This window comes from Oncorhynchus keta, chromosome 11, assembly GCF_023373465.1.
Source record: "Oncorhynchus keta strain PuntledgeMale-10-30-2019 chromosome 11, Oket_V2, whole genome shotgun sequence".
In the NCBI taxonomy this organism is placed as follows: Eukaryota; Metazoa; Chordata; class Actinopteri; order Salmoniformes; family Salmonidae; genus Oncorhynchus; species Oncorhynchus keta.
The window spans coordinates 37,078,150-37,105,787 of NC_068431.1; the positions used below are offsets into that span (position 1 = coordinate 37,078,150).

The 27,638-nt window shown below is 42.5% G+C and overlaps 1 protein-coding gene across 1 annotated transcript in view; it reads right to left on the minus strand.

Annotated features, from left to right (window-relative positions):
* Window positions 1-317: 317 nt before the first annotated feature.
* The window catches only part of LOC118390169 (sodium/potassium-transporting ATPase subunit beta-2-like), a 28,994-nt gene continuing 1,673 nt past the window's right edge, over window positions 318-27,638 (minus strand). The window contains exons 2-7 of the mRNA XM_035780447.2: window positions 10,910-11,038; window positions 10,623-10,721; window positions 10,281-10,486; window positions 9,974-10,033; window positions 5,266-5,361; window positions 318-5,046 (exon numbers count right to left, since the gene is read on the minus strand). Coding sequence (XP_035636340.1) covers window positions 4,879-5,046; window positions 5,266-5,361; window positions 9,974-10,033; window positions 10,281-10,486; window positions 10,623-10,721; window positions 10,910-11,038 — 758 coding nt within the window. The 3' untranslated portion in view covers window positions 318-4,878. The remainder of the gene's footprint in view (window positions 5,047-5,265; window positions 5,362-9,973; window positions 10,034-10,280; window positions 10,487-10,622; window positions 10,722-10,909; window positions 11,039-27,638) is intronic.

Below are 27,638 nucleotides of genomic sequence, written 5' to 3' on the forward strand. Positions count from 1 at the left end.
AGCCAATCATTTCGTTTGATTACTGTTTACGTTTACAAAACTGTGAAAGTATTTGTCCATTTGACTTGTGAATGATTCTGTTACAGGTGTCTCCTTTTACTCAAACTGTCAAAAATTAGAATACATAAACTTCCTCTTATGTCAGTGTCATCCTGTAGACTAGAGGGTATTATTTCAGACTGTCTCAGACTCAGTCTGTCTGTCTGAATGATTGATTGACTGACTAAAGGATGGATGAGCGTATACAGGCACACTGAAATGTGAAACATAATCTGAGGTGAAATGATCGGAAACAAGGGAACAAAAACAGACCTATCTGGTTGTTTCTGTCAATCACATTTATTGATTTCTATATTGTTTTTTTTTTACAATGAACATAAGCAAAAAATTATATACATACATACAATAATATACATCCAGCAAAAAAATATATAGAATTATCAGCCCATTCATTTTGGGTGAGAGATTATCCCAAAGTGTTTCAAAGGAGTTCTGCCTTAGATACGTTTTTAATAAACTGTCTGATTCAAGATTTTCAAGGACATAACGTTTTTATATTATTTTCCAGGAGGACCTTTAGTGAAAAGCTTTCTTGCTAGTTCACACTAGTTTCCACATGCAGTGGTCACAGGCAAGTATTGTGCTGTTTGGGGATAAATCCTTTGCAGTTACTGTAAATATGCAGCTTTCTATTGAATCAGTGTAACTGATCAAACCAATACCAGAAGAGGATGCCCTTCTTCATCTCATCATCTTGGTGCCCATATAAAGACATGCACTGTTCACCTAAAAGAGTAGCCAGTAGACAATGACTGAGAAAGCGTTTCAACAGGGCAACCATCCAATACTGCAATGTTGAAAACAAGACAGAGAAAGTAGGGGTCAGACTTATAATGAAAAATGCTACTTGGTATGTGTTTAATTGTCAAGTTTTCTTCAGTCTCACTCAGAATTCTGAGATTACAGGTCGAAAACCTACCATGTAGCACCCCTGTCTTAATACAATGCTAATACATTATTTCCTCTTTTCAGCAAAATAACAATACAAATACTTTATCCCTTTTTGAAAACAAAACCGTTATGTTTCTATTGTTCAACCTTGAAGACGCGCATTAGCAAACATAAGTATATCTATGTGAACGTAATATTTCCATGTTTTCTGTCTTCTTCCTCAAGCTCTTTATTATTTTTGTTACTATACATTTGTTGCAGTCTTTCCAAGAATAAAAACGTACAGCCACACAAGCAAATAAATGTGTTGCTTTTTGAAGAAATTTCCAAATGATCACGTAATAACGGATATATGTTATTACATAACAGGTGACACTGGGGAACAACACGATCTGTCCACCAAGAGGCACTGTTGTCATTTAGTGAAACATGCTCCTTCTTTGTGTATCATTATGTAAGAATAGGACTGCTCATGAAATGACATTCACACATCATTCTGAAACATGTTTTAAATTAAATGCTTTCTCTCAGAAATATCTGTGGTCTGGCAGTTGCAGCACGTTTTTTTTCATACTAATACAATTCTCATGAATATCTTTGGTTGGAGGGAATGTGGCAGGACTAATCTTGTATGTAGCAAAGGAAAACATTACTTTTGCCATCAGGAATATATATACATATCTGTAAGTGCGTGGCTACACACACCATGGATAGTATACACATTTACGTGTAGATTGAATTGTGAATGGAATGGGCTCATGAGGAAAAATGGCTTGTGGTACAACATGGCAATATGTGGGTCACATGGATAAAACCCTGATAATATTGTAGTGTAACGTAACTGTGGAACTAAACACATACCATAGTCTTTCCTAACCTTACATATCTTAACAGAAAGCATGTATGATTTGTGTGTGTGTGTGTGTGTGTTAGTGAGAGAGAGAGTGAGTGAGAGAGAGAGAAAGAGAGAGAGAGAACAAAAGACACAAGGTGGAACTACAAAGAGAGGATAAAGAAGGGGACCTGTTTTGGATTATTTGACCAGATTAAGAGATTACAGTGAAATGAAGCGTGACAGACTGAGTGGAGCAGGAATGATAAGGAATACGTAGCACTAGCACTGCTCAAAAACAAGGACTATTGGTAGGCTACATGCAGCATGCATGTTTAGCATGGAGTCAATTTACTTTGTTCAATCACTCCTATATACCTCAACATGTATTATACAGCACATCTATCAAACAAAACATAGTATTACTGTCAGTCTTGATGATGATATTACAGAGGCACCACTTCAATCCAAATGAAGGAGAATGTATTGATATACAATACTGACAGAAAAGAATAGGCCCTAAAAGTCAACACAATCCTTAATTTGAGTGAACAGATGCTAGTGTTCTGAAAGTGTTGCTATGATGTCATAGCAGGATCAGTCACATTGGCACAATGTCACAGCCAAGGCGAGGTGCCTGGGTTCAGCAGCGCTCGCTCAGATCCACAGATTCCTCAACTGATGCATGGGCTTTTCTTATTATGTGTACCTAATCAAGTCAGCAGCACATCCAGGGTATCTGTGCAACAGCACATTGACCACCATGCTACAGCAAATTCCTAAACGCTCAATTGTAGATGTTTATAATTAGAGTACAGTCTCCAACTCCAAGGTTGGTTGGTCTGTTGTACTCCCCTGTTTAAAGCAATGGAATGGCAGAGAATCCTTCAAAAATCAAACAAATGACCGGTACTACCAAAACAGCCCTATAGACATTCTGGTCAATGTAATCAGAAACGTTGGAGTCAGTGCATCTCAGTTTGAAGGCTATCACAGCAGTAACAAGCAATGTACAAATGTTTAAACAAACATAGAAACAAAAACAAACTCTCTATTTGTCCTTCTCCACAGAACCATAAGCATCTCATCTTCACAAGAAAAACACAAACCAGCGCAAATCAATACAAAATCAAATATAAATGTGATGTAAATGCAAAAAGACCTAACCCTTGAGCTGGAGGGACACAGCTGTGAACACAAACCATGTGTGTGCACTGTAAGAACAATGTATATCCATGTTATGGAAGACTGATCCAATTCATGACTGATGTGCAATTCAAGTGTTTATAACAAAAGAGTCCTGTTTAATGTGAAGAATGAATATGATTTGTCACTAATGAATATTGCACATTGCATATGCAACTTCCCAACCTACAGTATAACATTTTTCTTGCAAACTGAATTTTGTTATACAAACATGTACACACACACATACAAACATACACATACAGTACACACTGTGGTATCCCAGGAGGTCTACCCCGGGGGATGGTAAATAGAGGGGAGGTACGTAAGGCGATGTTGGCTCCCTCTGCTGGGAATACGGGAGCTGGGCACCCCGACATGGACAGCTCTAAGTGGAGGTAATTAGAGGTAAGTGCCAACCAGCTGTGGAGGCTAAATAAAAAAAGCACAGTGGCACACCCTGGGAGAGACCGACACTAAGCCCCAGAAGAGAAGGGAGAGACGGACACTAGTTAAGAAAGAGAAGGAAGACCGAGCAAAACCTAAGTTATTTCTTTGATGTATTTATTTTCTGTCTTAGTAAAGTTGTTTTTGCAGACTAAAGCCTCCCTATCTCTGTGTCAATCTCTGCACACTCCACCCAACGGTTTACCACAACACACACATACAAACATACACATACAGTACACACACGCATACACATACAGTACACACACACATACAAACATACACATACAGTACACACACATAGACAGTACACATGCACATACAAACACAGTACACACACGCATACAAACACAGTACACACACACATACAAACACAGTACACACACATACATACAAACATTCACATACTGTACACACACACACACATACAAACACAGTACACACACACACACACACACACATACAGTACACACACACATACAAACATACACATACAGTACACATACAAACACAGTACACACACACAAACATATATACAAACATACACATACAGTACACACACACACATGCAAACATACATACAGTACACAAACATACATACAAACACAGTACACACACACACATAAAAACATACACATACAGTACACACACACACACAAACATACACATACAGTACACACACATACCGTACACACACACACACACATAAAAACATGCACATACAGTACACACACACACATACAAACATACAGTACACACACACACATACACATACAGTACACACACACACACACATACAAACATACACAGTACACACACACACATACAAACATATACGCACGCACACATACACAAAGGTGTTGAACTCTATAACTCCCCATGTTGGAGATGCTATCTTCTTATAGCTCACATTTCATTCACACAATGGCTGTGTGTGTGTGGGGGGGCTAAACTGGATGATCACTGCAGAGTGCTGATGACCAGTGGTTTAACATAACCTAATGAATAATTCCCACATAGCAGAGCAGAGAGCTGGGACATGAGGCCTCCCGCTTTCTTAGGACACGAAAGACAATACACACATGAAAAATGACTCTGTCTCTGCATTCATCCACCAAAATGTTTTTTACATCATATGTTTAGCTGTTGAACTATTCAAGTGCAACAAAATAGAAATACTGATATAAGGCCATTATATATAAATAGATACATGTTTTGTATTGGATTTAGTGTATATTCTTTTATAAAGGGGCACTCTAGAGGGAGGCAGCAAGGAAGGACCCACAGTAAACTGGTAAGACGTGTTGATGAATAGACTTAAATGAAAGTTGTAAATGAAAGTTGTAAACATATTCTATTCGTCAAACTGAGGGTGTTAATTCTGTTATCGGTTTCTGTATGTGTGTGTGTACCTGTGCACAGCATGTCAGTGTGAATATTTGTGAGAGAAAGAGAATGTACATCTATTGTTTAGTGTTGATCCTCAGTTTGAAAGACACTTTTCCAGCAAACTTGTCTCTTTCACTCCCAGGAGGAATATTGTTGGAGATGATCCTGCACTCGATGTTGATGTCTTCGTTGAGGGTGATGTTGAGGAACTTAATGGCAACCAGAGGCTGGGAGTAGTTCACCTGAAACAAGACAATAGATCTGTAAGTTATTGTTACATAAGCTTTCAGCACTGTTTTCCAGAAACATTTGATCTATAATGTATTGAAAGCACATGCAGATGAATGCGTAATAACAATGTAATGACATTGGATCACTGATATTAGTTATTCTAACCATAAAAATAGGATTATAAGGGATGCTTTGTGAGTGTTGCCTGGTTGGTGTCGCGGGATTCTCACCTGAGCTTTCTTGCCATAGTAAGGGTAGTACATGAGGTTGAAGGCGCCATTTTCAGGGTAGTACGCCACCTCTCCAATCTTATCAGAGTCTTCTTTCTGCAGGGGCAGAGGATCAAGGCCATTAGTTAGGGAATGTTGGGTCAAAAGTGTGTGGGCGAGCAGGGAAGGACTGCCCAAACTGAAGGAGTGGACGAGCTTTGAAAGGACACCATGACAATTAGAGTTGACTTGATGGAAATGTATCTTTGGCATTTACTGCATGTCTATCTCTATACTGTCCTTGTGGACTTGCAATAGTAAACTACTATTTATTGACATTTATTTTAGACAGAGTCTACCTGTACATGCTATGCTAGAACGTTATTGTATCTCTCTAGCTTGGAATATAAAAAGTTGAGGGTACCAGTGTATCACTAGTAACTATACAATACATATCTATCTGTCACTAAGGTCACTATAGTGGCACCCTTACCCACTCATCTTTGCCAACTTTGTACCTCTGAGAGTGGAAGGACAGAATGGATGATAACAGAAAAGAAGAGAACATACACATAGGGTATGAAAGGATGAAATGACATTGTATCACGCAACACAGACGAGCAAAGAAAGACACAGACATAAAGGAAGCTAATGGATGACATAGATGAGAACAAGATTTCAAGATGGCGTAGCAGTGGGAATGTCTGTTTTGATTGTCTTGTCCCGTCCCTTGTATATATCGTTTTTCATCATATATATTTGCACAATTTCTTTTTTTTCCATCTCCTTTTCCATCTGCGTACTGAGCATACTCTCCTGCAACCCGCCTCACCCAATGTGGTATGGATCTGTTATTTTTACACTTTCGAACTGGAACCACCTTCTGAAGCTAGCCAGCTAACTAGCTACTACACGTACGCTACGGTCACAAGACGCAGGCCTCCTAATTGTCCCTAGAATTTCTAAGCAAACAGCTGGAGGCAGGGCTTTCTCCTATAGAGCTCCATTTTTATGGAACGGTCTGCCTACCCATTTCAGAGACGCAAACTCGGTCTCAACCTTTAAGTCTTTACTGAAGACTCATCTCTTCAGTGGGTCATATGATTGAGTGTAGTCTGGCCCAGGAGTGGGAAGGTGAACGGAAAGGCTCTGGAGCAACGAACCGCCCTTGCTGTCTCTGCCTGGCCGGTTCCCCTCTTTCCACTGGGATTCTTTGCCTCTAACCCTATTACAGGGGCTGAGTCACTGGCTTACTGGGGCTCTCTCATGCCGTCCCTGGAAGGGGTGCGTCACCTGAGTGGGTTGATTCACTGTTGTGGTCATCCTGTCTGGGTTGGCGCCCCCCCTTGGGTTGTGCCGTGGCGGAGATCTTTGTGGGCTATACTCAGCCTTGTCTCAGGATGGTAAGTTAGTGGTTGAAGATATCCCTCTAGTGGTGTGGGGGCTGTGCTTTGGCAAAGTCGGTGGGGTTATATCCTTCCTGTTGTGCCCTGTCTGGGGGTGTCCTCGGATGGGGCCACAGTGTCTCCTGACCCCTCCTGTCTCAGCCTCCAGTATTTATGCTGCAGTAGTTTATGTGTTGGGGGTACTTCTCCTGTCCTATTCGGTGTCCTGTGTGAATCTAAGTGTGCGTTCTCCAATTCTCTCCTTCTCTCTTTCTTTCTTTCTCTCGGAGGACCTGAGCCCTAGGACCATGCCCCAGGACTACCTGACATGATGACTCCTTGCTGTCCCCAGTCCACCTGGCCATGCTGCTGCTCCAGTTTCAACTGTTCTGCCTTATTATTATTCGACCATGCTGGTCATTTATGAACATTTGAACATCTTGGCCATGTTCTGTTATAATCTCCACCCGGCACAGCCAGAAGAGGACTGGCCACCCCACATAGCCTGGTTCCTCTCTAGGTTTCTTCCTAGGTTTTGGCCTTTCTAGGGAGTTTTTCCTAGCCACCGTGCTTCTACACCTGCATTGCTTGCTGTTTGGGGTTTTAGGCTGGGTTTCTGTACAGCACTTTGAGATATCAGCTGATGTACGAAGGGCTATATAAATACATTTGATTTGATTAGTAGTCAGTTAGCCACTGCTAGCGGTCATCACCGTTAACTCGGACTGCCAGCCTCAGCCCGGGCAACTCCTGCCAGCCTGCACAGCGCGATATCTACCCAGAGGATATCGGCCTGCTTTTCTGTACCACATCTCCGGATTTCCACCGCAAGCTCTGAAACTTTGCACCGGATCACCACAGCTGCTATCCGAGTGGCTACTCTTGTCTAACGTCTCTGTCCCGATGCAAGCACCAGTTAGCCTGGAGCTAGCCTCGAACTAGGCCCATCTCCCAGCAAGCTGAAGAGATTCCATCAAGCAATCCCTGGGCTTCAATTACCTCTTTTGCCAATTGGCCTGGACCCTTTGCTGCCAACACGGGCCCCGCTGATCCATCACGACTGGTCTGCCGACGTAACCATCTGAGGGGGTTTCAGACTCTCCTGTTGTGACGTCCCCCTGAGGCCCATCTGCTATCCCCGGCCTGCTAGCTGTCTGAATCGCCGTGTCTCCAGCTAACCTAGCTACTCACTGGACCCTATGATCACTCGGCTACACATGCCTCTCCCTAATGTCAATATGCCTTGTCTATTGCTGTTTTGGTTAGTGATTTTTGTCTTATTTCACTGTAGAGCCTCCAGCCCTGCTCAATATTCCTTAGCTAGCCCTTATGGTGCCTCTAGAGACAAAACCTCTCTCATCATCACTCAATGCCTAGGCTTACCTCCACTGTACTCACGTCCTACGATACCCTTGTCTGTACATTATGCCTTGAATCTATTCTTCCGCGCTCAGAAACCTGCTCCTTTTACTCTCTGTTCCGAACGTACTAGATGACCAGTTTTTATAGCCTTTAGCCATACCCTTATCCTACTCCTCCTCTGGTGATGTAGAGATTAATCCAGGCCCTGCAGTTCCTAGATCCACTCCCATTCCCCAGGCGCTCTCGTTGACTTCTGTAACCGTAAAAGCCTTGGATTCATGCATGTTAACATCAGAAGCCTGCTCCCTAAGTTTGTTTTATTCACTGCTTTAGCACACTCCGCCAACCCTGATGTCCTAGCAGTGTCTGAATCCTGGCTTAGGAAGGCCACCAAATATCATGAAATTTCCATCGCTAACTATTACACTTTCCGAAAAGATAGAACTGCCAAAGCGTGTGGAGTTGCAATCTACTGAAGAGATAGCTGCAGAGTTCTGTCATGCTATCCAGGTCTGTGCACAAACAATTCAAGCTTATACTTTTAAAAATCCACCTTTCCAGAAACAAGTCTCACAGTTGCAGCTTGTTATAGATCCCCCTTGGCCCCCAGTTGTGCTCTGGACATCATATGTGAATTGATCGCCCCCCATCTATCTTCAGAGTTCGTACTGTTAGGTGACCAAAACTGGGACATGCTTAACACCCCGGCCGTCCTACAATCTAAGCTAGATGCCCTCAATCTCACACAAATCATCAAGGAACCTACCAGGTACAATCCTAAATCCGTAACCATGGGCACCCTCTTAGATATCATCCTGACCAACCTGCCCTCTAAATACACCTCTGCTGTCTTCAACCAGGATTTCAGCAATCACTGCCTCATTGCCTGCGTGCATACTGGGTCCGCGGTCAAACGACCACCCCTCATCACTGTCAAACGCTCCCTAAAACACTTCAGCGAGCAGGCCTTTCTAATCGACCTGGCCTGGGTATCCTGGAAGGATATTGACCTCATCCCGTCAGTAGAGGATGCCTGGTTGCTCTTCAAAAGTGCTTTCCGCTCCATCTTAAATAAAGTCCATGGAGAATAAGAGCACCTACTCCCAGCTGCCCACTGCACTGAGGCTAGGAAACACTGTCACCACCGATAAATCTATGATAATTGATCATTTCAATAACCATTTTTCCACGGCTGTCCATGCTTTTCACCTGGCTACCCCAACCTTGGCCAACATCTCAGCACCCCCTGCAGCAACTTGCCCAATCCCCCCGCCTTATCTCAGCTCACTGGTCACCATATCAACACCCACCTGTAGCATGCGCTCCAGCAGGTATATTGCACTGGTCATCCCCAAAGCCAACACTGACTGTGGCCGCCTTTCCTTCCAGTTCTCTGCTGCTAATGACTGGAACAAATTGCAAAAATCTCTGAAGCTGGAGTCTTATATCTCCCTCTCTAATTTTAAGCATCAGCTGTCAGAGCAGCTTACCGATCACTGTACCTGTACACAGCCAATCTGTAAATAGCACACCCAACTACCTCATCCCTATATTATTGCTTACCCTCTTGCTCTTTTGCACCCCAGTATCTCTACTTGCACATCATCATCTGCACATCTATCACCAGTATAAATGCTAAATTGTAATTATTTTCACCTCTAGGGCCTATTTATTGCCTTACCTCCATACTATTCTACATTTGCACACACTGTACATGAATAGAAAAATCTTTATTTTCTTTTGTGTTATTGACTGTACAATTGTTTATGTGTAACTCTGTGTTGTTGTTTTTGTCGCACTGCTTTGCTTTATCTTGGCCAGGTAACAGTTGTAAATGAGAACTTGCACTCAACTGGTCTACTTGGTTAAATAAATGTAATATATATATATATATATATATATATATATATTTTTTTTTGTTAAAGATACCGGATAGGTTAATTCTGAGAGGGGGGGACTGAAAGAGCGAGAGAGAGGCTCACCTTCGCTCCACAAGTGACAAATGGAGCCTGGCCATCCTTTCCTGGCAACATCCCAATAACCTAGAGGGACAGACAGACCTGTGTTATCCTGGCAGTTCCACCACCATCCCCACTTCATTCATCCTTAAAGCAGATCCATTCAACTGAGAAATGTTGTGATTCTGAAAACAATAAAACAAACAATTCTAAACTTTTCCAACGTTGTTTGCATTTAATTGGTATGATCTACTCCAGGCTCCCAACCATTTCCTGCTCCATTCCCCTCTCCCTTATGTCGCCAAACAACACCCCCCTGCTTCTACCATACCCGGTTCAGCTTGATGATGATGCATGGCTTGCCAGCCTGGTATCCATAGGTATGGTCATTGAGGCCAGAGCATTCTTGTAGAAGGGATCGGTTGAACTGGCAGGAGCGCTTGGGGTTGTTCTTCACATCACCGCTGTCTGCCTGAATAAAATACTGGTCTGGTGGGCACTTGTCATTCTTTTCAGCCTGCAGAGAGTTGTTGTAGGCTGGATGGGAGAGAAATACAGTTTAACATGTTGTTTTCCCCGACAGACAGACAGACAGACAGACAGACAGACAGACAGACAGACAGACAGACAGACAGACAGACAGACAGACAGACAGACAGGCAGGCAGACTCACAAGAGAGGAAGTTGTCCAGGGTCTTGGTATACATGTCCCAGCTCTCAGTGTTGTGGGTGTTGATCTCCATGGTGTCTCCCCTGGGTCTGATCATCATGCCTGGTGAAAAGAGAGAAAGAGGAGTGGGAGGGATTTTAGCCTTCATCATATGTTTACAATACAATGTGTGATTGTCTGGGGTGTTCACGTCTATACAGTAGCAATTGTAAAAATGTTGGTTTGTAATGTGAGGTTTAAGTGTATCAAAACCTCTTAAATTGTGGTATTGGTGTATTAGTGTATAATACCTGGTGTGCTAAGCCTGTCTTGCCAGGTGGGTTTGTGGTCATCCAAGGTCTGCAGCATGACATACATGGTGAGGCAGAACATGCCTGCTAGGAAGATGTAGAACACTAGGTAGAAGAGCAGGATGAGGCCTGGGAGGGAGACACAGACAGCACACAGACACAGTATTAATATCACACAAGTTCAAAGGATACGCAACATTCAACGAAATATGGTTATGTCCAAAATGGCACCCTATTACCTTTACACTGGGGCCATTACAGAATATGGCCATTCCAGATTTTTCATTTATACAGATTAGGTATCCGGAAAACGTCATATAGAAGGCGAAATAAAGTAAAGTAAGATTTTAAAAGAAAAGGTGACGGGACCCCAGGACAGAATTTGGCAAAACCTTATTGAGAAAGTTACAAGAAGGATATCAGCAGGGGGGAAAAGTATGTGTGTTTGAGACCTAATAACTTATCAAAAGTCATAATAGTAATTATTCCTAAATTCTGAGTAGGCGATAGCGAGAGTGACAAGGGTCAAGAGAGAGAACTAAGGGAGAGAGAGTAAGGAGAAGCCTCGCTGGGGAAACGCTTGGACCTTTAAATTATGACTATTTTCTCCCAACGCGGGAGACTCGGGTTCGTATCTCAGCCTTGGCACTGATAGACTAAAATTCATTCTGATTGTAATCCAAATAACGATATGTTTTGCTGGGAGAGATACTGTTAGTTAGTGTAGTGTTTGTTTAGGATATAAACTGAACGTTTTAATAGCTTGTTTAGGTTAAATTGAAAGACTAATCCATTCAAAATAATAGAGGGGTGATTATCGATGGAATGCGTTGTCTTGCCTAAATGGACCGCTGGAATAACGTATTGGGAATGGAGTCGTATTTAAATGACTGAATAATAGGAGAGACAGTTACCCAGGTCTAATGAATTCTACATAATAGCGGAGAGATAATTGCGACTGACATACATTATAAATTTAGCGAAGTACATGGTACTTTTACATTTTGGACATTTCATAAAGAGGAAGCCGAACGAGAAGAGAAAGTTGGAAAGTTTGGTTTCACTCTTACGATAGAATTCAAGCAGAACTCAGTCTGAATAGGGGTTAGATTTTTGCCTAGAGGCAGGAATGGGAGTTGGTTGCAGTGTTGCAAACTAATTTTCAGGGTAAAGTTGCTAGAGGAAGGTTGATTTGTTGCTAAATGATGTTGTGATAGCATTGCGTGATAATGTAAAACTGCGTAAATTACGTAGAATACACAATAACGTTACTCAAATTGATTTGACAGTTTTTCAGGTACAGACTCCCACTCTTTTCTGTACTTCTGGCAGTACAATATTGATTGAGAGATGTTGATTGATGTTATAAGTTCTGTTCAAGATCAAACATTTGTGACCAACTATATTCATTGCATTACTAGCAGACCAATGCTCTGGTTAAACCGGGTGCCCTCAGATAACTCTGGGCGCAGTGCCCTCAGTCAAGTCTAGAGCCTGTGTGCAATAACATAATTATCCTCGCACAAAACAGTTCAAGGGAAGGACACACAGCTGCCATCACGCAAATATACTCCCCTGTAAAACTACAAAGAGCATCCTGCAACACTAACGAGCTTAGAGTGCCAAACTATCTCACTGACATTGAACCCTACATGCACTCCTGCATAAACAGGAAACACCTAAAGCAGACACTGCTAGTTTTCCCCTATCTTACGTTCCTTGACACACAAACATCTCATGAAGCACTGTACACTCACACTCTACCCCCCTCTACTGGTCGGGTGCCAACAGCAGAGGACTCTGCTCTGCACCAATGGGGCGCCCGCTCTGGCTAGAGCAGGCCCGCCTCCAACTCTTCAGGACCAGTCAGAAGACCAACACGACGAGACTCCACCTACATTATTATGTGTATACATTCTGCTGTAAACTCTGGCTGAGGCAGCCTAATTATTCTGACTCTTCACAGAGTCACATTCCTTAGGTCCGTGCACGATGTAGAACAAGATATCTTTGACTCAATAAACCGCCTTTTTGATACACCTGATTCCACTCTGTCCAGCGTTGTTGATTTGCATTCCCTCTCCAGTATGAAACACTAACAGTTTGGCTTGTCGAACCCGTACTACTGCTGCTGCAGTCAGCCAACAATGATTTGCAATTTGCTGAAGTTGCTGCTGCCTGGGCACGAGCTGAGCGCCTGCTGCTGACGTCACTCACAATGCACTTTTGCAGCCAGGCAATGATGTTGTGACTGAGGGTGTGACAGAGAAAATTGTGTCATTTAGAGGGTAAATGCGTGCATTATAGTTTTGAGTCATTTTTCAAAAGTTGCTAAAAGTTCCAAATACATTTTTTTTTTAAGTAGCTGAATTTGTCAGGATAGTCTGAAAAGATGCTAAATCAAAGCAACAAAATTGTTAGGTGGGCATCACTGGTTGGTGGGGCTCACTGGGCTATATTTGGCTGTAAGAGAGGGAGGTCTGAATAGTTGAATCGTAAAAGTTGTGTGATAGTTCCCGGTTATTGATTTTTGGTTTGATTGTTTAGGTAACACCAGTGAATTTGAACAGGATGTTAACGTATTCTAAACATTATAATCTGTTTCCATTACGTGGAACCATGTCTGGTCGGTAAAGGGGATTGCAGGTTAGTTCATTTTATTTTAAAGGGACAGTGCACGTTAATCCCAGTTGTGGGTATCGAATGGCAGGATATTCCTATTAAGAATTTGGGGAGACTGTCTGCAGACAGACTGAATGGGTTTCATATATCACCACTGAGGAAATGTAAAACTGATGATTGGAAGGAGTAAAATGGAATGATCATTAGGTTTTGGTTGTAGTTAACGTTAGGGTTACTGAATCGGGGTAGTTTGACAAAGGTTTTTAAGGGGGGAGTAATGCTTCATTGTCTTTCTGTGGAAATGTTTTCCGGTGGTTGTAATCTTGAAGGGAGCGAGTGAGTGAAATAGAGGCATGTTTCTACCAAAATTGAAAAGTCCTGGATATGTTGTGTTTGTTTTTAGCTTTAGGGTTTGTGGAGATTTACATTTTTCTATAGACACAACATCTTAAAGGGGTACACACATGTGGAGTATGATAAGTTTTATTTTCTGAGTTTTAATTAAACACGTGAATTATTTTGATACGGGAATGTTCTGGGAAGACATCAATTGAGTAACACGACCATAAAAGGTTGGTATGACTCTTGACCTCTATCATGGCTTTTTCCTTAGGGGTCTGATCAGCCTCAGGGGAGGGCCATTTGGATAATGATTTAAGGTAATTTGTGATACCGATTTTAAGGTAAATTGAGTAACTGATAATTATTTACGAGTTTATAGTTCCTTGACATAGTTGTAAATTGAACCAATGAGAAGAAAGAAATGGCATAGCCTTGGACTAAGGGCAGACATTCTTGATCTGGTCATGTTATTTGAAAATTTAGTTTTATCTTTTGACCTGTAGTAGTATTTATTTATATATATATATATATTGCTCCGGGAGAATATTTGGTTAAAAGAATCCCTGGCAGTGGAGGGACTCAAGGCCCCGTATAGTCAACAATTAAAAATTGCTTTCCTCAGTGGAATGCGTCCCGAGACAAGCCGTACCATTAAACAGAACTTAGTAGGGTGGGGGCGAGCCGAGCTAGGAGAGGTGGAGAGATAAGCAGTTCACTAGGTACAGCAAGTCTCAGAGGAGAAAGTGGAATTGAGACAGGACAAATTATGGGGAGCGGGGAAATAGACTCTAGTGAGGAAGAGGTTCAGGATTCTGTAAACACTGTCTGTGAAGGTTTCAAATTGGCTCGTATTGATTTGGTATTACAACAGGAACAGAAATCCTATTCATCATCGATAATAAATAGGGGAAGATATGGTCCTTTGAGGTTTGGACAGGACATATTTTAAGCAAACAGGGCAGGAAAATACATTGAGATATCAATTGGTCCTTCGAGACCTATTCTAAGAGAATTTCCAATCCCAATGATAATAACAATCCATCAATAGCTCTGACCAATTCCCGAGGTTTGTTAGACCATGGGTATAATAATAATTAGTCAAAGACTCAGCTTATACAAAAGGTTAGCACAGTTTATTCAGAGAACGTTCTAAAGTCAAGAATACAAAACAATTCATTTTATACCGACTTCTCACACCCACACATTCACACGCACACAGACTCACATACACATGCACACAAACAGACGCACACACATGTCCTGCTACCCAGCCGCCAGAGCTTTGTGACCTTGTTCTTGACACGTACTCCCTGTTCTCTCCCAATCTCTAGTCAGGTCGGCACCAAGCTCAGACAGTCTGTGTTTATAATACCATAAAGACATATTGTCTTTACCCTAATTCTGACTAGGACGACACATTTATTGATTATGATTTTATACATTCCAATCAATTCCATACAATTATATGTTTCAGGGGTCGGAATATTCTAATCATTCAATTAACAGACAATTCTCACCTATCACTCTCTCTCTGTCTTTATCACCCTATACCACTCTCTCTCTGTCTTTATCACCCTATACCACTCTCTCTCTCTGTCTTTATCACCCTATACCACTCTCTCTCTGTCTTTATCACCCTATACCACTCTCTCTCTCTGTCTTTATCACCCTATATCACTCTCTCTCTGTCTTTATCACCCTATACCACTCTCTCTGTCTTCATCACAATATACCACTCTCTGTCTTCATCACCCTATACCACTCTCTCTCTGTCTTTATCACCCTATACCACTCTCTGTCTTCATCACCCTATACCACTCTCTCTCTGTCTTTATCACCCTATACCACTCTCTGTCTTCATCACCCTATACCACTCTCTCGCTGTCTTTATCACCCTATACCACTCTCTCTGTCTTTATCACCCTATACCACTCTCTCTGTCTTTATCACCCTATACCACTCTCTCTGGTGTACAGACCCAGGTCAGGTGGAGTGTAGAGAGGGTCACCTTTACCCTGGCCACACCAGGAGGGTATCCAGTTTACTAGCTATCCTGCCTGACCTCTTATCACCATGCCCCTCTATCTTTCACCCTTCCTCCGCCTCGCTCTTTTCATCCGCCCATCACAGGGAGAGTTGAAAGCAAATAATATAATGGCGGTACAGAATTGGCCGGCAGCGTCCTGTGCTTTCCCTCCTACAATGGCAACACGGACGCCTTTGAAAAGAGGATAGTATTCAAACATCAATGAATACTGTGGACGCTGCTTTGAATCTGGGTTATCAAACAGAGGCTGTGAATGGAAAACATGGTAAGGATAAAATAATATGTATGTGCTGTGGCTGTTTTAATATTCATGTACTTCTGAAATTGCCACGGGATCTAAGAACTATTTCCATAATTGTGCAACACACAAACACACACTTGCATATCCACAAGGAACCGTAGTGAATTTCTACCCCAGCTAATTTCAGCAGTGTGCGCTATCATAGAAAAAATTGCAATTACATGACCTAAGGTCCTTTGTGCATGAGATTAGTCAATTTCTCTCATTCACTTTCACTTGTACAGTGCATTCGGGAAGTATTCAGACCCCTTTACTGTTACGTTACAGTCTTATTCTAAAATGGAATCAATTGTTTTCCCCCTCATCAATCTACACACAATAACCCATAATGACAAAGAAAAACAGGCTTTTGGAAATGTTTGCAAATGCATAAAATAAAACTGAAACCATAATTCATTACATAAAGTTGAAGTCGAAAGTTAACAAACACTTTAGCGAAATACATTTAAACTCCGTTTTTCACAATTCCTGACATTTAATCCTAGTAAAAATTCCCTGTCTTAGGTCAGGTAGGATCACCACTTTGTTTTAAGAATGAAATGTCAGAATAATAGTAGAGAGAATTATTTAATTCAGATTTTATTTCTTTCATCACATTCCCAGTGGGTCAGAAGTTTACATACACTCAATTAGTATTTGGGATCATTGCCTTTAAATTGCTTTACTTGGGTCAAACGTTTCAGGTAGCCTTCCACAAGCTTCCCACAATAAGTTGTGTGAATTTTGTCCCATTCCTCCTGACAGAGCTGATATAACTGAGTCAGGTTTGTAAGCCTCCTTGCTCGCACACGCTTTTTCAGTTCTGCCCACATATTCTCTATAGGATTGAGGTAAGGGCTTTGTGATGGCCACTCCAAAAACTTGACTTTGTTGTCCTTAAGCCATTTTGCCACAACTTTGGAAGTATGCTTGGGGTCATTGTCCCTTTGGAAGACCCATTTGTGACCAAGCTTCAACTTCCTGACTGATGTCTTGAGATGTTGCTTCAATATATCCACATAATGATGCCATCTATTTTGTGAAGTGCACCAGTCCCTCCTGCAGCAAAGCACCTCCACAACATGATGCTGCCACCCAGTGCTTCACGGTTGGGATGGTGTTCTTCCAAAAATAACGATGGTCATTATGGCCAAGCAGTTCTATTTTTGTTTCATCAGACCAAAGGACATTTCTCAAAAAAGTACAATCTTTGTCTCCATGTGCAGTTGCAAACCGTAGTCTGGCTTTTTTATGGCGGTTTTGGAGCAGTGGCTTCTTCCTTGCTGAGCGGCCTTTCAGGTTATGTCGATATAGGACTCGTTATACTGTGGATATAGATACTTTTGTACCTGTTTCCTCCAGCATCTTCACAGGGTCCTTTACTGTTGTTCTGGGATGGACTTGCACTTTCGCACCAAAGTACGTTCATCTCTAGGAGACAGAACACGTTTCCTTCCTGAGCGGTATGACGGCTGCGTGGTCCCATGGTGTTTATACTTGCATACTATTGTTTATACAGATTAACATGGTACCTTCAAGCATTTGGAAAATTGCTCCCAAGGATGAACCAGACTTGTGGTGGTCTACAAGGTCTTGGCTGATTTCTTTTGATTTTCCCATGACGTCAAGCAAAGAGGCACTGACTTTGAAGGTAGGCCTTGAAATACATCCATAGGTACACCTCCAATTGACTCATATTATGTCAATTAGCCTATCAGAAGCTTCTAAAGCCATGACACAATTTTCTGGAATTTTCCAAGCTGTTTGAAGGCACAGTCAACTTACTGTATGTGAATCAGTCAACTACAGTGAATCATAAGAGAAACGTTTGTCAGCGATAACAGCCTCGAATATTCTTGGGTATGACGCTACAAACTTGGCACACCTGTATTTGGGGAGTTTCTCCCATTCTTCTCTGCAGATCCTCTCAAGCTCTGTCAGGTTGGATGGGGAGCATCACTGCACAGCTATTTTCAGGTCTCTCCAGAGATGTTCGATCGGGTTCAAGTCCGGGCTCTGGCTGAGCCACTCAAGGACATTCAGAGACTTGTCCTGAAGCCACTCCTGCGTTGTCTTGGCGGTGTGTGTAAAGGTCATTGGTGGAAGAAGGTGAGGACCAAGGTGCAGCATGGTACGTGTTCGGCATTTTATTAAATATAACTGAACACTAAATACAAAGTAACAAAAGGCACAACCGAAACAGCTCCGTCAGGTGCAACACACACTAAACAGAAAATAACTACGCAACACCCATAGTGGGAAAACAGGCTACCTAAGTATGGTTCTCAATCAGAGACAACGATTGCCAGCTGCCTCTGATTGGGAACCATACCAGGCCAAACACATAGAAATAGAAAACATAGAACACAAAACATAGAATGCCCACCCCAACTCACGCCCTGACCATACTAAAATAGAGACATAAAAAGGGAACTAAGGTCAGGACATGACAGTGTGCTTAGGGTCGTTGTCCTGTTGGAAGATTAACCTTTGCCCTAATCTGAGGTCCTAAGCGCTCTAGAGCAGGTTTTCATTAAGAATCTCTCTGTACTTTGCTCTGTTCATCTATCCCTCGATCCTGACTAGTCTCCTAGTCCCTGTCGCTGAAAAACATCCCCACAGCATCATGCTGCCACCACTATGCTTCACCGTAGGGATGGTGCCAGGTTTCCTCCAGATGTGATGCTTGGCATTCAGACCAAAGAATTCAATCTTGATTTTATCAGACCAGAGAATCCAAGCAGGCTGTCATGCGCCTTTTACTGAGGAGTGGCTTCTTGGTCATCACCTTGACCAAGGTCCTTCTCCCCCGATTGCTCAGTTTGGCCAGGCGGCCAGCTCTTGGAGGAGTCTTGGTGGATTCCAAATTTCTCCATTTAAGAATGATGAAGGCCATTGTGTTCTTGGGGACCTGCACACATTTTTGGTACCCTTCCCCAGATCTGTGCCTCAACAAGGCGGCAGGGTAGCCTAGTGGTTAGAGCGTTGGACTAGTAACCGGAAGGTTGCGTGTTCAAACCCCCGAGCTGACAAGGCACATATCTGTCGTTCTGCCCCTGAACAGGCCGTCATTGAAAATAAGAATTTGTTCTTAACTGACTTGCCTGGTTAAATAAAGGTAAAAAAATAAATAAAAAACAGTCATGTCGCTCTACGGAAAATTCCTTCATGGCTTGTTTTTTATTCTGACATGCACAGTCAACTATGGGACCTTATATAGACAGGTGTGTGCCTTTCCAAATCATGTCCAATCAATTGCATTTACCACAGGTGGACTCCAATCAAGTTGTAGAAACATCTCAAGGATAATGATCAATGGAAACAGGATGTACCTGAGCTCAATTTAAGTCTCATAGCAAAGGGTCTTAATACTTATGTAATTAAGGTATATATATATATATATATAAACATCCATTTTAGAATAAGGCTATAACGTAACAACATGAGGGGTCTGAATACTTTCCGAATGCACTGTATATGTCCACACTTACCATAAATTAGATTTGGTAGCTACTAGCTTGTCTAACTTAATGACCTGGATTTGTCTTTCTTTGCAATTAGTTTATGTTTGTTTTTGATAATTAGCATTTAGCCTCTAACAAAAAAAAAGTTAACGTCGGAGGTGTGGATGGGCATGAGTCTCGACAGACCTCAACATGTGATCTTTAACCAGAGATGACAATTGTTTCAAATACTGAAACTATCTGGTGGAATCTGATTTGTGGCTACCCGAATGGGCAAGTGACATTTTGTCCCGATTTTTATTTATTTTTTATTGTCTTCAAGACACGTTGAATTGCTTTGACTCTAGTGTTCCATTTGGAGGCCTACATGCGCATTTGCGTAGGAAAAAAACAAAACAAGCCAGGCATCATGCAGTTCTTCTCCATAAATTCCCTTTCCCCTCTGTGTCTCACTCACTGCGTTCTGACCACTCCCTCTACACACGTGTCCAGAGTGCACACACACACACACACACATTCAGTAAAAGGCACATGACAGCCCGCCTGGAGTTTGCCAAAAGGCAAAGGATTCCGACCATGTGAAACATGATTCTCTGGTCTGATGGAACCAAGATTGAACTCTTTGGCCTGAATGCCAAGAGTCACGCCTGGAGGAAGCATGGTGGTGGCAGCATCATGCTGTGGGGATGTCTTTCATCAGCAGGGACTGGGAGACTAGTCAGGATTAAGGGAAAGATGAACAGAGCCTCCCGGGTGGCGCAGTGGTCTAGGGTACTGCATCGCAGCGCTAGCTGTGCCACCAGAGACTCTGGGTTTGCGCCCAGGCTCTGTCGCAGCCAACCGCGACTGGGAGGTCCGCACAATTGGCCTAGCGTCGTCCGGGTTAGTCCAGTAGGGATATCCTTGTCTCATCGCGCACCAGCAACTCCTGTGGCAGGCCGGGCGCAGTGCACGCAAGGTCGCCAGGTGCACGGTATTTCCTCCGACACATTGGTGCGGCTGGCTTCCGGGTTGGATGTGCGCTGTGTTAAGAAGCAGTGCGGCTTGGTTGGGTTGTGTTTCGGAGGACGCATGGCTTTCGACCTTCGTCTCTCCCGAGCCCGTACGGGAGTTGTGGCGATGAAACAAGATAGTAATTACTAACAATTAGATACCACAAAATTGGGGAGAAAAAGGGGTAAAATTGAAAATTCATTCAATAAATAAATAAATAAAAAGATGAACAGAGCAAAGTACATAGAGATCCTTGATGAATCCCTGCTCCAGAGCACTCAGACTGGGGTGAAGGTTCACCTTCTAACAGGGCAACGACCCTATGCACACAGCCAAGACAACGCAGGAGTGGCTTCGGGACAAGTCTCTGTATGTCCATGAGTGGTCCAGCCAGAGCACGGACTTGAACATCTCTGAACATCTCTGGAGAGACCTGACAGAGCTTGAGAGGATCTTAAAAGAAGAATGGGAGAAACTCCCCAAATACAGCTGTGCCAAGCTTGTAGCGTCATACCCAAGTTGATATCATGGTTTCAATAAATCAATCTTAAAATGGCACTTGTTTTTTTATTGACTGAATATATATATGGGGCAATTTAGCAATTAGGATTTGTTATCTGTAATGGATATGATAGATTAGGCATTGATGTGCACTTGTGTTCTAAAAATATATTATAATGTTTATTTGCACGAAATGGTTAAAACAATTCACAAAAAATAAATACACCATTTTTTTACACACCCACTTTCAGATAAAGTCAGGTGCCCGTGTGTGTGTGTGTCTTTGTGTATGTGTATGGCGGGTTGATAAGGGAATTTACATGTTTAAGGTAATGACTAAAGAATTCCACCCTGAAATGTAATTATTAAGATGATGTAACATATATAATGAATTAGAATGAAAAACTTCAGTCTAATAAGGTTTGGTCGAGACAAGTAGAAATGTGTGTGTGCGACTAAGAAAATACAGAGAACAATTAAACTGTGTATGACCTGACCTAGTTAGAACTTACGACAGGACAGGGAGTCCTGTCAAGGTTCCTCTAATCTCGGGAGGAGGGAACTGCCAGTTTGGAACTGATAAACGAGTGGTGAGAACTATGAGGAAAGATACATTCCACCTACTGTTTGTGTGTATGTACTGTATGTGCATGTATTAGGTAGGGAGGGAGTGAGTTATAAAATGGCATGTCTTTGTATTATGGACTTCAGAACGTTCTCTGAATAAACTTTACGGACATTTAGCATAAACTGAGTCTTTGCCTAATTATTTTTAAACCCAGGGTCTTACAAACCTCGGGGATTGGTCATCATTGGTAATTATTAGTTATCATCAGCCTCTAACCCTATTACAGGGGCTGAGTCACTGGCTTACTGGGGCTCTTTCATACCGCCCCTGGGAGGGGTGCGTCACCTGAGTGGATTGAGTCACTGATGTGATCTTCCTGTCTGGGTTGGCGCCCCCCCTTGGGTTGTGCCGTGGCGGAGATCTTTGTGGGCTATACTCGGCCTTGTCTCAGGATGGTAAGTTGGTGGTTGAAGATATCCCTCTAGTGGTGTGGGGGCTGTGCTTTGGCAAAGTGGGTGGGGTTATATCCTTCCTGTTTGGCCCTGTCCGGGGGTATCATCGGATGGGGCCACAGTGTCTCCTGACCCCTCCTGTCTCAGCCTCCAGTATTTATGCTGCAGTAGTTTATGTGTCGGGGGGCTAGGGTCAGTTTGTTATATCTGGAGTACTTCTCCTGTCCTATTCGGTGTCCTGTGTGAATTTAAGTGTGCTCTCTCTAATTCTCTCTTTCTTTCTCTCTCTCGGAGGACCTGAGCCCTAGGACCATGCCTCAGGACTACCTGACATGATGACTCCTTGCTGTCCCCAGTCCACCTGGCCGTGCTGCTGCTCCAGTTTCCACTGTTCTGCCTTATTATTATTGGACCATGCTGGTCATTTATGAACATTTGAACATCTTGGCCATGTCTGTTATAATCTCCACCCGGCACAGCCAGAAGAGGACTGGCCACCCCACATGGCCTGGTTCCTCTCTAGGTTTCTTCCTAGGTTTGGGCCTTTCTAGGGAGTTTTTCCTAGCCACTGTGCTTCTACACCTGCATTGCTTGCTGTTTGGGGTTTTAGGCTGGGTTTCTGTACAGCACTTTGAGATATCAGCTGATGTACGAAGGGCTATATAAATACATTTGATTTGATTGGGATTGAAAATTCTCGTGACAAGGGTGACATCTCAAATCATAGAATTGACATTGATTAGAGATTACATCTGAAACCATTCTGATTCAATTCAGCAAACTCAATTAAAGGGAATGTTCTGAAGTTGATGTACAGTTTGATTTGATGTCTACAATTGATACTTGGCCAATCAGCCTGTGAAGTCATTAGATTAGGATTAAATCCTGCACTGATTTACTCACACTAAGAGATGCGAAGGGCTGGGGGGGTTGAAGGTGATACAAATAGAATGTGGCGCTCGGCTTTACCCAGTTTAAAACGCCTCAACGTCATTGGAAAAGAGCCATATGAGGGCCTCCCGGGCAGTGCAGTAGCTGTGCCACCAGAGACTCTGGGTCCGAGCCCAGGCTCTGCCGCAGCCGGCCGCGACCGGGAGGTCCATGGGGCGACGCACAATTGGTCTAGCAACGTCCGGGTTAGGGGGGGTTTGGCCGGTAGGGATATCCTTGTCTCATCGCGCACTAGCGACTCCTGTGGTAGACCAGGCGCAGTGCGCGCTAACCAGGTGCACAGTGTTTTCTCCGACACATTGGTGCGGCTGGCTCCCGGGTTGGATATGCGCTGTGTTAAGAAGCAGTGCGGCTTGGTTGGGTTGGGTTGGGTTGTGTTTCGGAGGATGCATGACCTTCGTCTCCCGTACGGGCTCCCGAGCCCGTACGGGAGTTGTAGCGATGAGACAAGATAGTAACTACTAACAATTGGATACCACGAAATTGGGGTGAAAGGGGGGTAAAAAAAAAATTTGGAAGAAAAGAGCCATATGCCATTAGACTGCTAAATAGCTAACAGAATGTATTTAATTATATGCATACTCACAGGACTCCACACACTGACACTGACTCTACACACACGCACACACACTCACATACAATCATCATTTAGCCTGCTGCTACTTTGTTTATCTTATATCCTGATGCCTAGTCACCTTACCCCTATACATATAGAGTGATATGGTATTGAGTGATATGGTATTGGAACTGACTCTGTATATAGTATGCTTACTTTCTCGTGTTCTTCTTATTTCTTCTTTTTATTTAATGTGTGTTTGTTCAACCTTATGTTATATTCAGCACTACATTGATATTGATTACTGCATTGTTCGGGTTAGAGAAAGAAATGCATTTCACTACACTTCTGCACTTGAAATTAAAAACTTTAATCTTGATTTGCGCACAATTATTTTCATGAACATTTCAAATAGCTTCAGGTCGGGTGTTTATGACGTAGCGGTCATCGTTTCAAATCTCGCATGTTAGAACATTACCATATATTATTGCAGATCTTGGTTGTGCAGATTATCGTGCTGATCTTGACACTTAGCAGATATAATTTCTCTTATCAAAATAATTCTTCACTGAAACAAAACCTGCATTGTAATATTGATTGCAACCTAATAGCATGTAGTTGAAATCAATAGCACAAACCCACTACTTTTGCGTTTTGTATAGCCTTTTTGGGTTAATAACAGGCCTTATCAACTCTGAGGCTATTTGAAGTAGCAACTGGCCCTCAAATCTCGCTCTGCACCAGAAGACAGGTTAAAGTAATGAGTATTCAATCTCAAGAGGCCTACTGTAGTCTTTACAAAGTACAACAGAGAATAGTATTTTAAATGGTGGTCAATTTAATTTAAAATACACTACATGACCAAAGGTATGTGGACACCTCATGGTGTCCACCCTTTGCTGCTATAACAGCCTCCACTCTTCTTGGAAGGCTTTCCACTAGATGTTGGAACATTGCTGCAGGGACTTGCTTCCATTCAGATTAGTGAGGTCGGGCACTAATGTTAGGCTCGCAGTCGGTGTTCCAATTCATCCCAAAGGTGTTCGATGGTGTTGAGGTCAGGGCTCTGTGCAGGCCAGTCAAGTTCTTCCACACCGATCTCGACAAACCATTTCTGTATGGACCTCGCATTGTGCACGGGGGCATTGTCATGCTGAAACAGGAAAGGGTCTTAGCCAAACTGTTGCCACAAAGTTGGAAACACAGAATTGAATAGAATGTCATTGTATGCTGTAGCGTTAGGATTTCCCTTCACTGGAACTAGTGAAAATCTAGCCCGGACCATGAAAATCAGCCCCAGACAATATTCCTCCACCAAACTTTACAGGTGTCACTATGCATTTGGGCAGGTAGCGTTCTCCTGGCATCCGCCAAACCCAGATTCATCTGCCAGATGGTGAAGAATGATTCATCACTCCAGAGAACACGTTTCCACTGCTCCAGAGTCAAATGGTGGCGAGCTTTACACCACTCCAGCCGACAGTTCTTGTGCTGACGTTGCTTCCAGAGGCAGTTTGGAACTCGGTAGTGAGTGTTGCAACCGAGGACAGACAATTTCTACACTCTACGTGCCTCAGCACTCGGCGGTCCCGTTCTGTGAGCTTGTGTGGCGTACCACTTCACGACTGAGCCGTTGTTACTCCTAGACATTTCTACTTCACAATAACAGCATTTACAGTTGACCGGGGGAGCTCTAGCAGGGTGCCACCTTGAAAGTCACTGAGCTTTCCAGTATGGGCCATTCTACTGCCAATGTTTGTCTATGGAGATTGAATAGCTGTGTGGTCAATTTTATATACCTGTCTGCAACGGGTTTGGCTGAAATAGCCAAATCCACTCATTTGAAGGGGTGTCCACATACTTTTGTATATTTAGTGTAGTTCCACTGCCTCAACCCTTATGTCCCAACCTGGTCACAGAGCATTTCGGATTATACTGTACATAAATGTACGTAGGCCATCATTGTAAATAAGAAATTGTTCTTAACTGCCTAGTCAAATAGAGGTTAAATTTAAAAAATCTGATATACTCCATTTAATTTGTTTAATTTATTTCACCTTTATTTAACCAGGTAGGCCAGTTGAGAACAAGTTCTCATTTACAATTGCAACCTGGCCAAGATAAAGCAAAGCAGTGCGACACCAACAACACAAAGTTAAACATGGGATAAACAAACATACAGGCAATAACACAATAGAACAATCTATATACAGTGTGTGCAAATGTAGTAAGATTAGGGAGGTAAGGCAATAAATAGGCCATAGTGGCAAAATAAATAAAAATGTAGCATTAACACTGGAGTGATAGATGTGCAGAAGATGAATGTGAAAGTAGAGACACTGGGGTGCAAAGGAGCAAATAAATAAATAACAATATGGGGATGAGGTAGTTGGGTGGGCTATTTACAGATGGGCTGTGTCAATGATCGGTAAGCTGTTCTGACAGCTGATGCTTAAAGTTAGTGAGGGAGATATGACTCCAGCTTCAGTGATTTTTGATTTTTGCAATTCCTTGTAGTATGACATGTTATGTTTCATATGGCATGCATTCATTGGTGGATGTATGTGACAAATTTGCAAAATGTAAAATATGTTACAAATATTAAAAACGTATGATATGTTACGAATTCCAATTTGTTGTTGCTAATGTTAGGTAGGCTAGGGGTTAGTGTTAGAGGTTAAGCTTAGGGTTAAGGTTAGGAGTTAGGTTGAAGGATTAACTTTAGGGTTTGGGGAAGGGTTAGCTAAAAGGATTAAGGTTGGGGGAAGGGTTAGCTAACATGCTAAGGAGTTGCAAAGTAGCTCAAAAATAATAAGTAGTTGCAAAGTAGCTAAAATTGTGCAAGATGAGATTTGAACATGCAACCTTCAGGTTGCTAGATGTTTGCGTTATACGCCCACCCATCCACCTTTCATTAACCTTTTGTCTTACGCAACCATACCAAATGTAACATATTATACTAATTTAAGTGTCCGGGATTGACCATTTACTATGTTTCGTCTCGTCTCGTCTATGAGATCAGGTTGTATGTCCAGACACATTGCGCATAAAACTCAGTGAAATTAATAAATACAAATAATAATGTAGGCAACATTTCCTGAGCTCACACAAGCTCAAACCACACATAATGGCACATCTGAGCTTCAGCACAGCCTTGCACTGGACAGCTGTCACGTTCTGACCTTAGTTCTTTTGTTATGTCTGTGTTTTAGTATGGTCATGGCGTGAGTTGGGTGGGTTGTCTATATTCCCTTTTCTATGTTTTGGGATTTCTGTTTGGCCTGGTATGGTTCTCAATCAGAGGCAGCTGTCAATCGTTGTCCCTGATTGAGAACCATACTAATGTAGCCTGGTTTCACTTTTGAGTTGTCGGTGATTGTTTCCTGTTGTAATGTTTGTTTCACATTTCAGGACTGTTTCGGTTTTCGTTTGTATCATTCACTTTGTGTTCTTCGGTGTTCAGTTTAATAAACTAAAATGGACACTTACCATGCTGCACATTGGTCCGACCTCTCTTACTCCTTGTCAGAAGAAGAGGACAAGCGTTACAACAGCAACCAATCGTATTAACTGATGCTCGGGTGAGGCAGAAGCTTTAAATTGCGCATTACAGGCTTTGCTACAATCTGTTTACAAATTCTACATTTCAGCCTGGTCAAATTGACTCTACGCATTCCTAAGTGTACAATTAAAGGATGCTCATGACATCATTGTAAAGCCTGTAGATAACGAGATGCTGCGGACCTGCTCATTTAAAAATAAAATAACTTTGACCATTTATTTCAAACTATGAAGCCGAAGTAGTAAAATTCTAACTAAATGCAGTAACTGCATGCAGGCGGGTGTCCCGTGCCACTGTAAAAGCATGCATGTTTGCTGGGTTCTTGAGTGGGAACATTATCATTGAGTTTTCCTTTACTTCTCCACTGCAGTGTATTTCTGGAGGCTAGGAC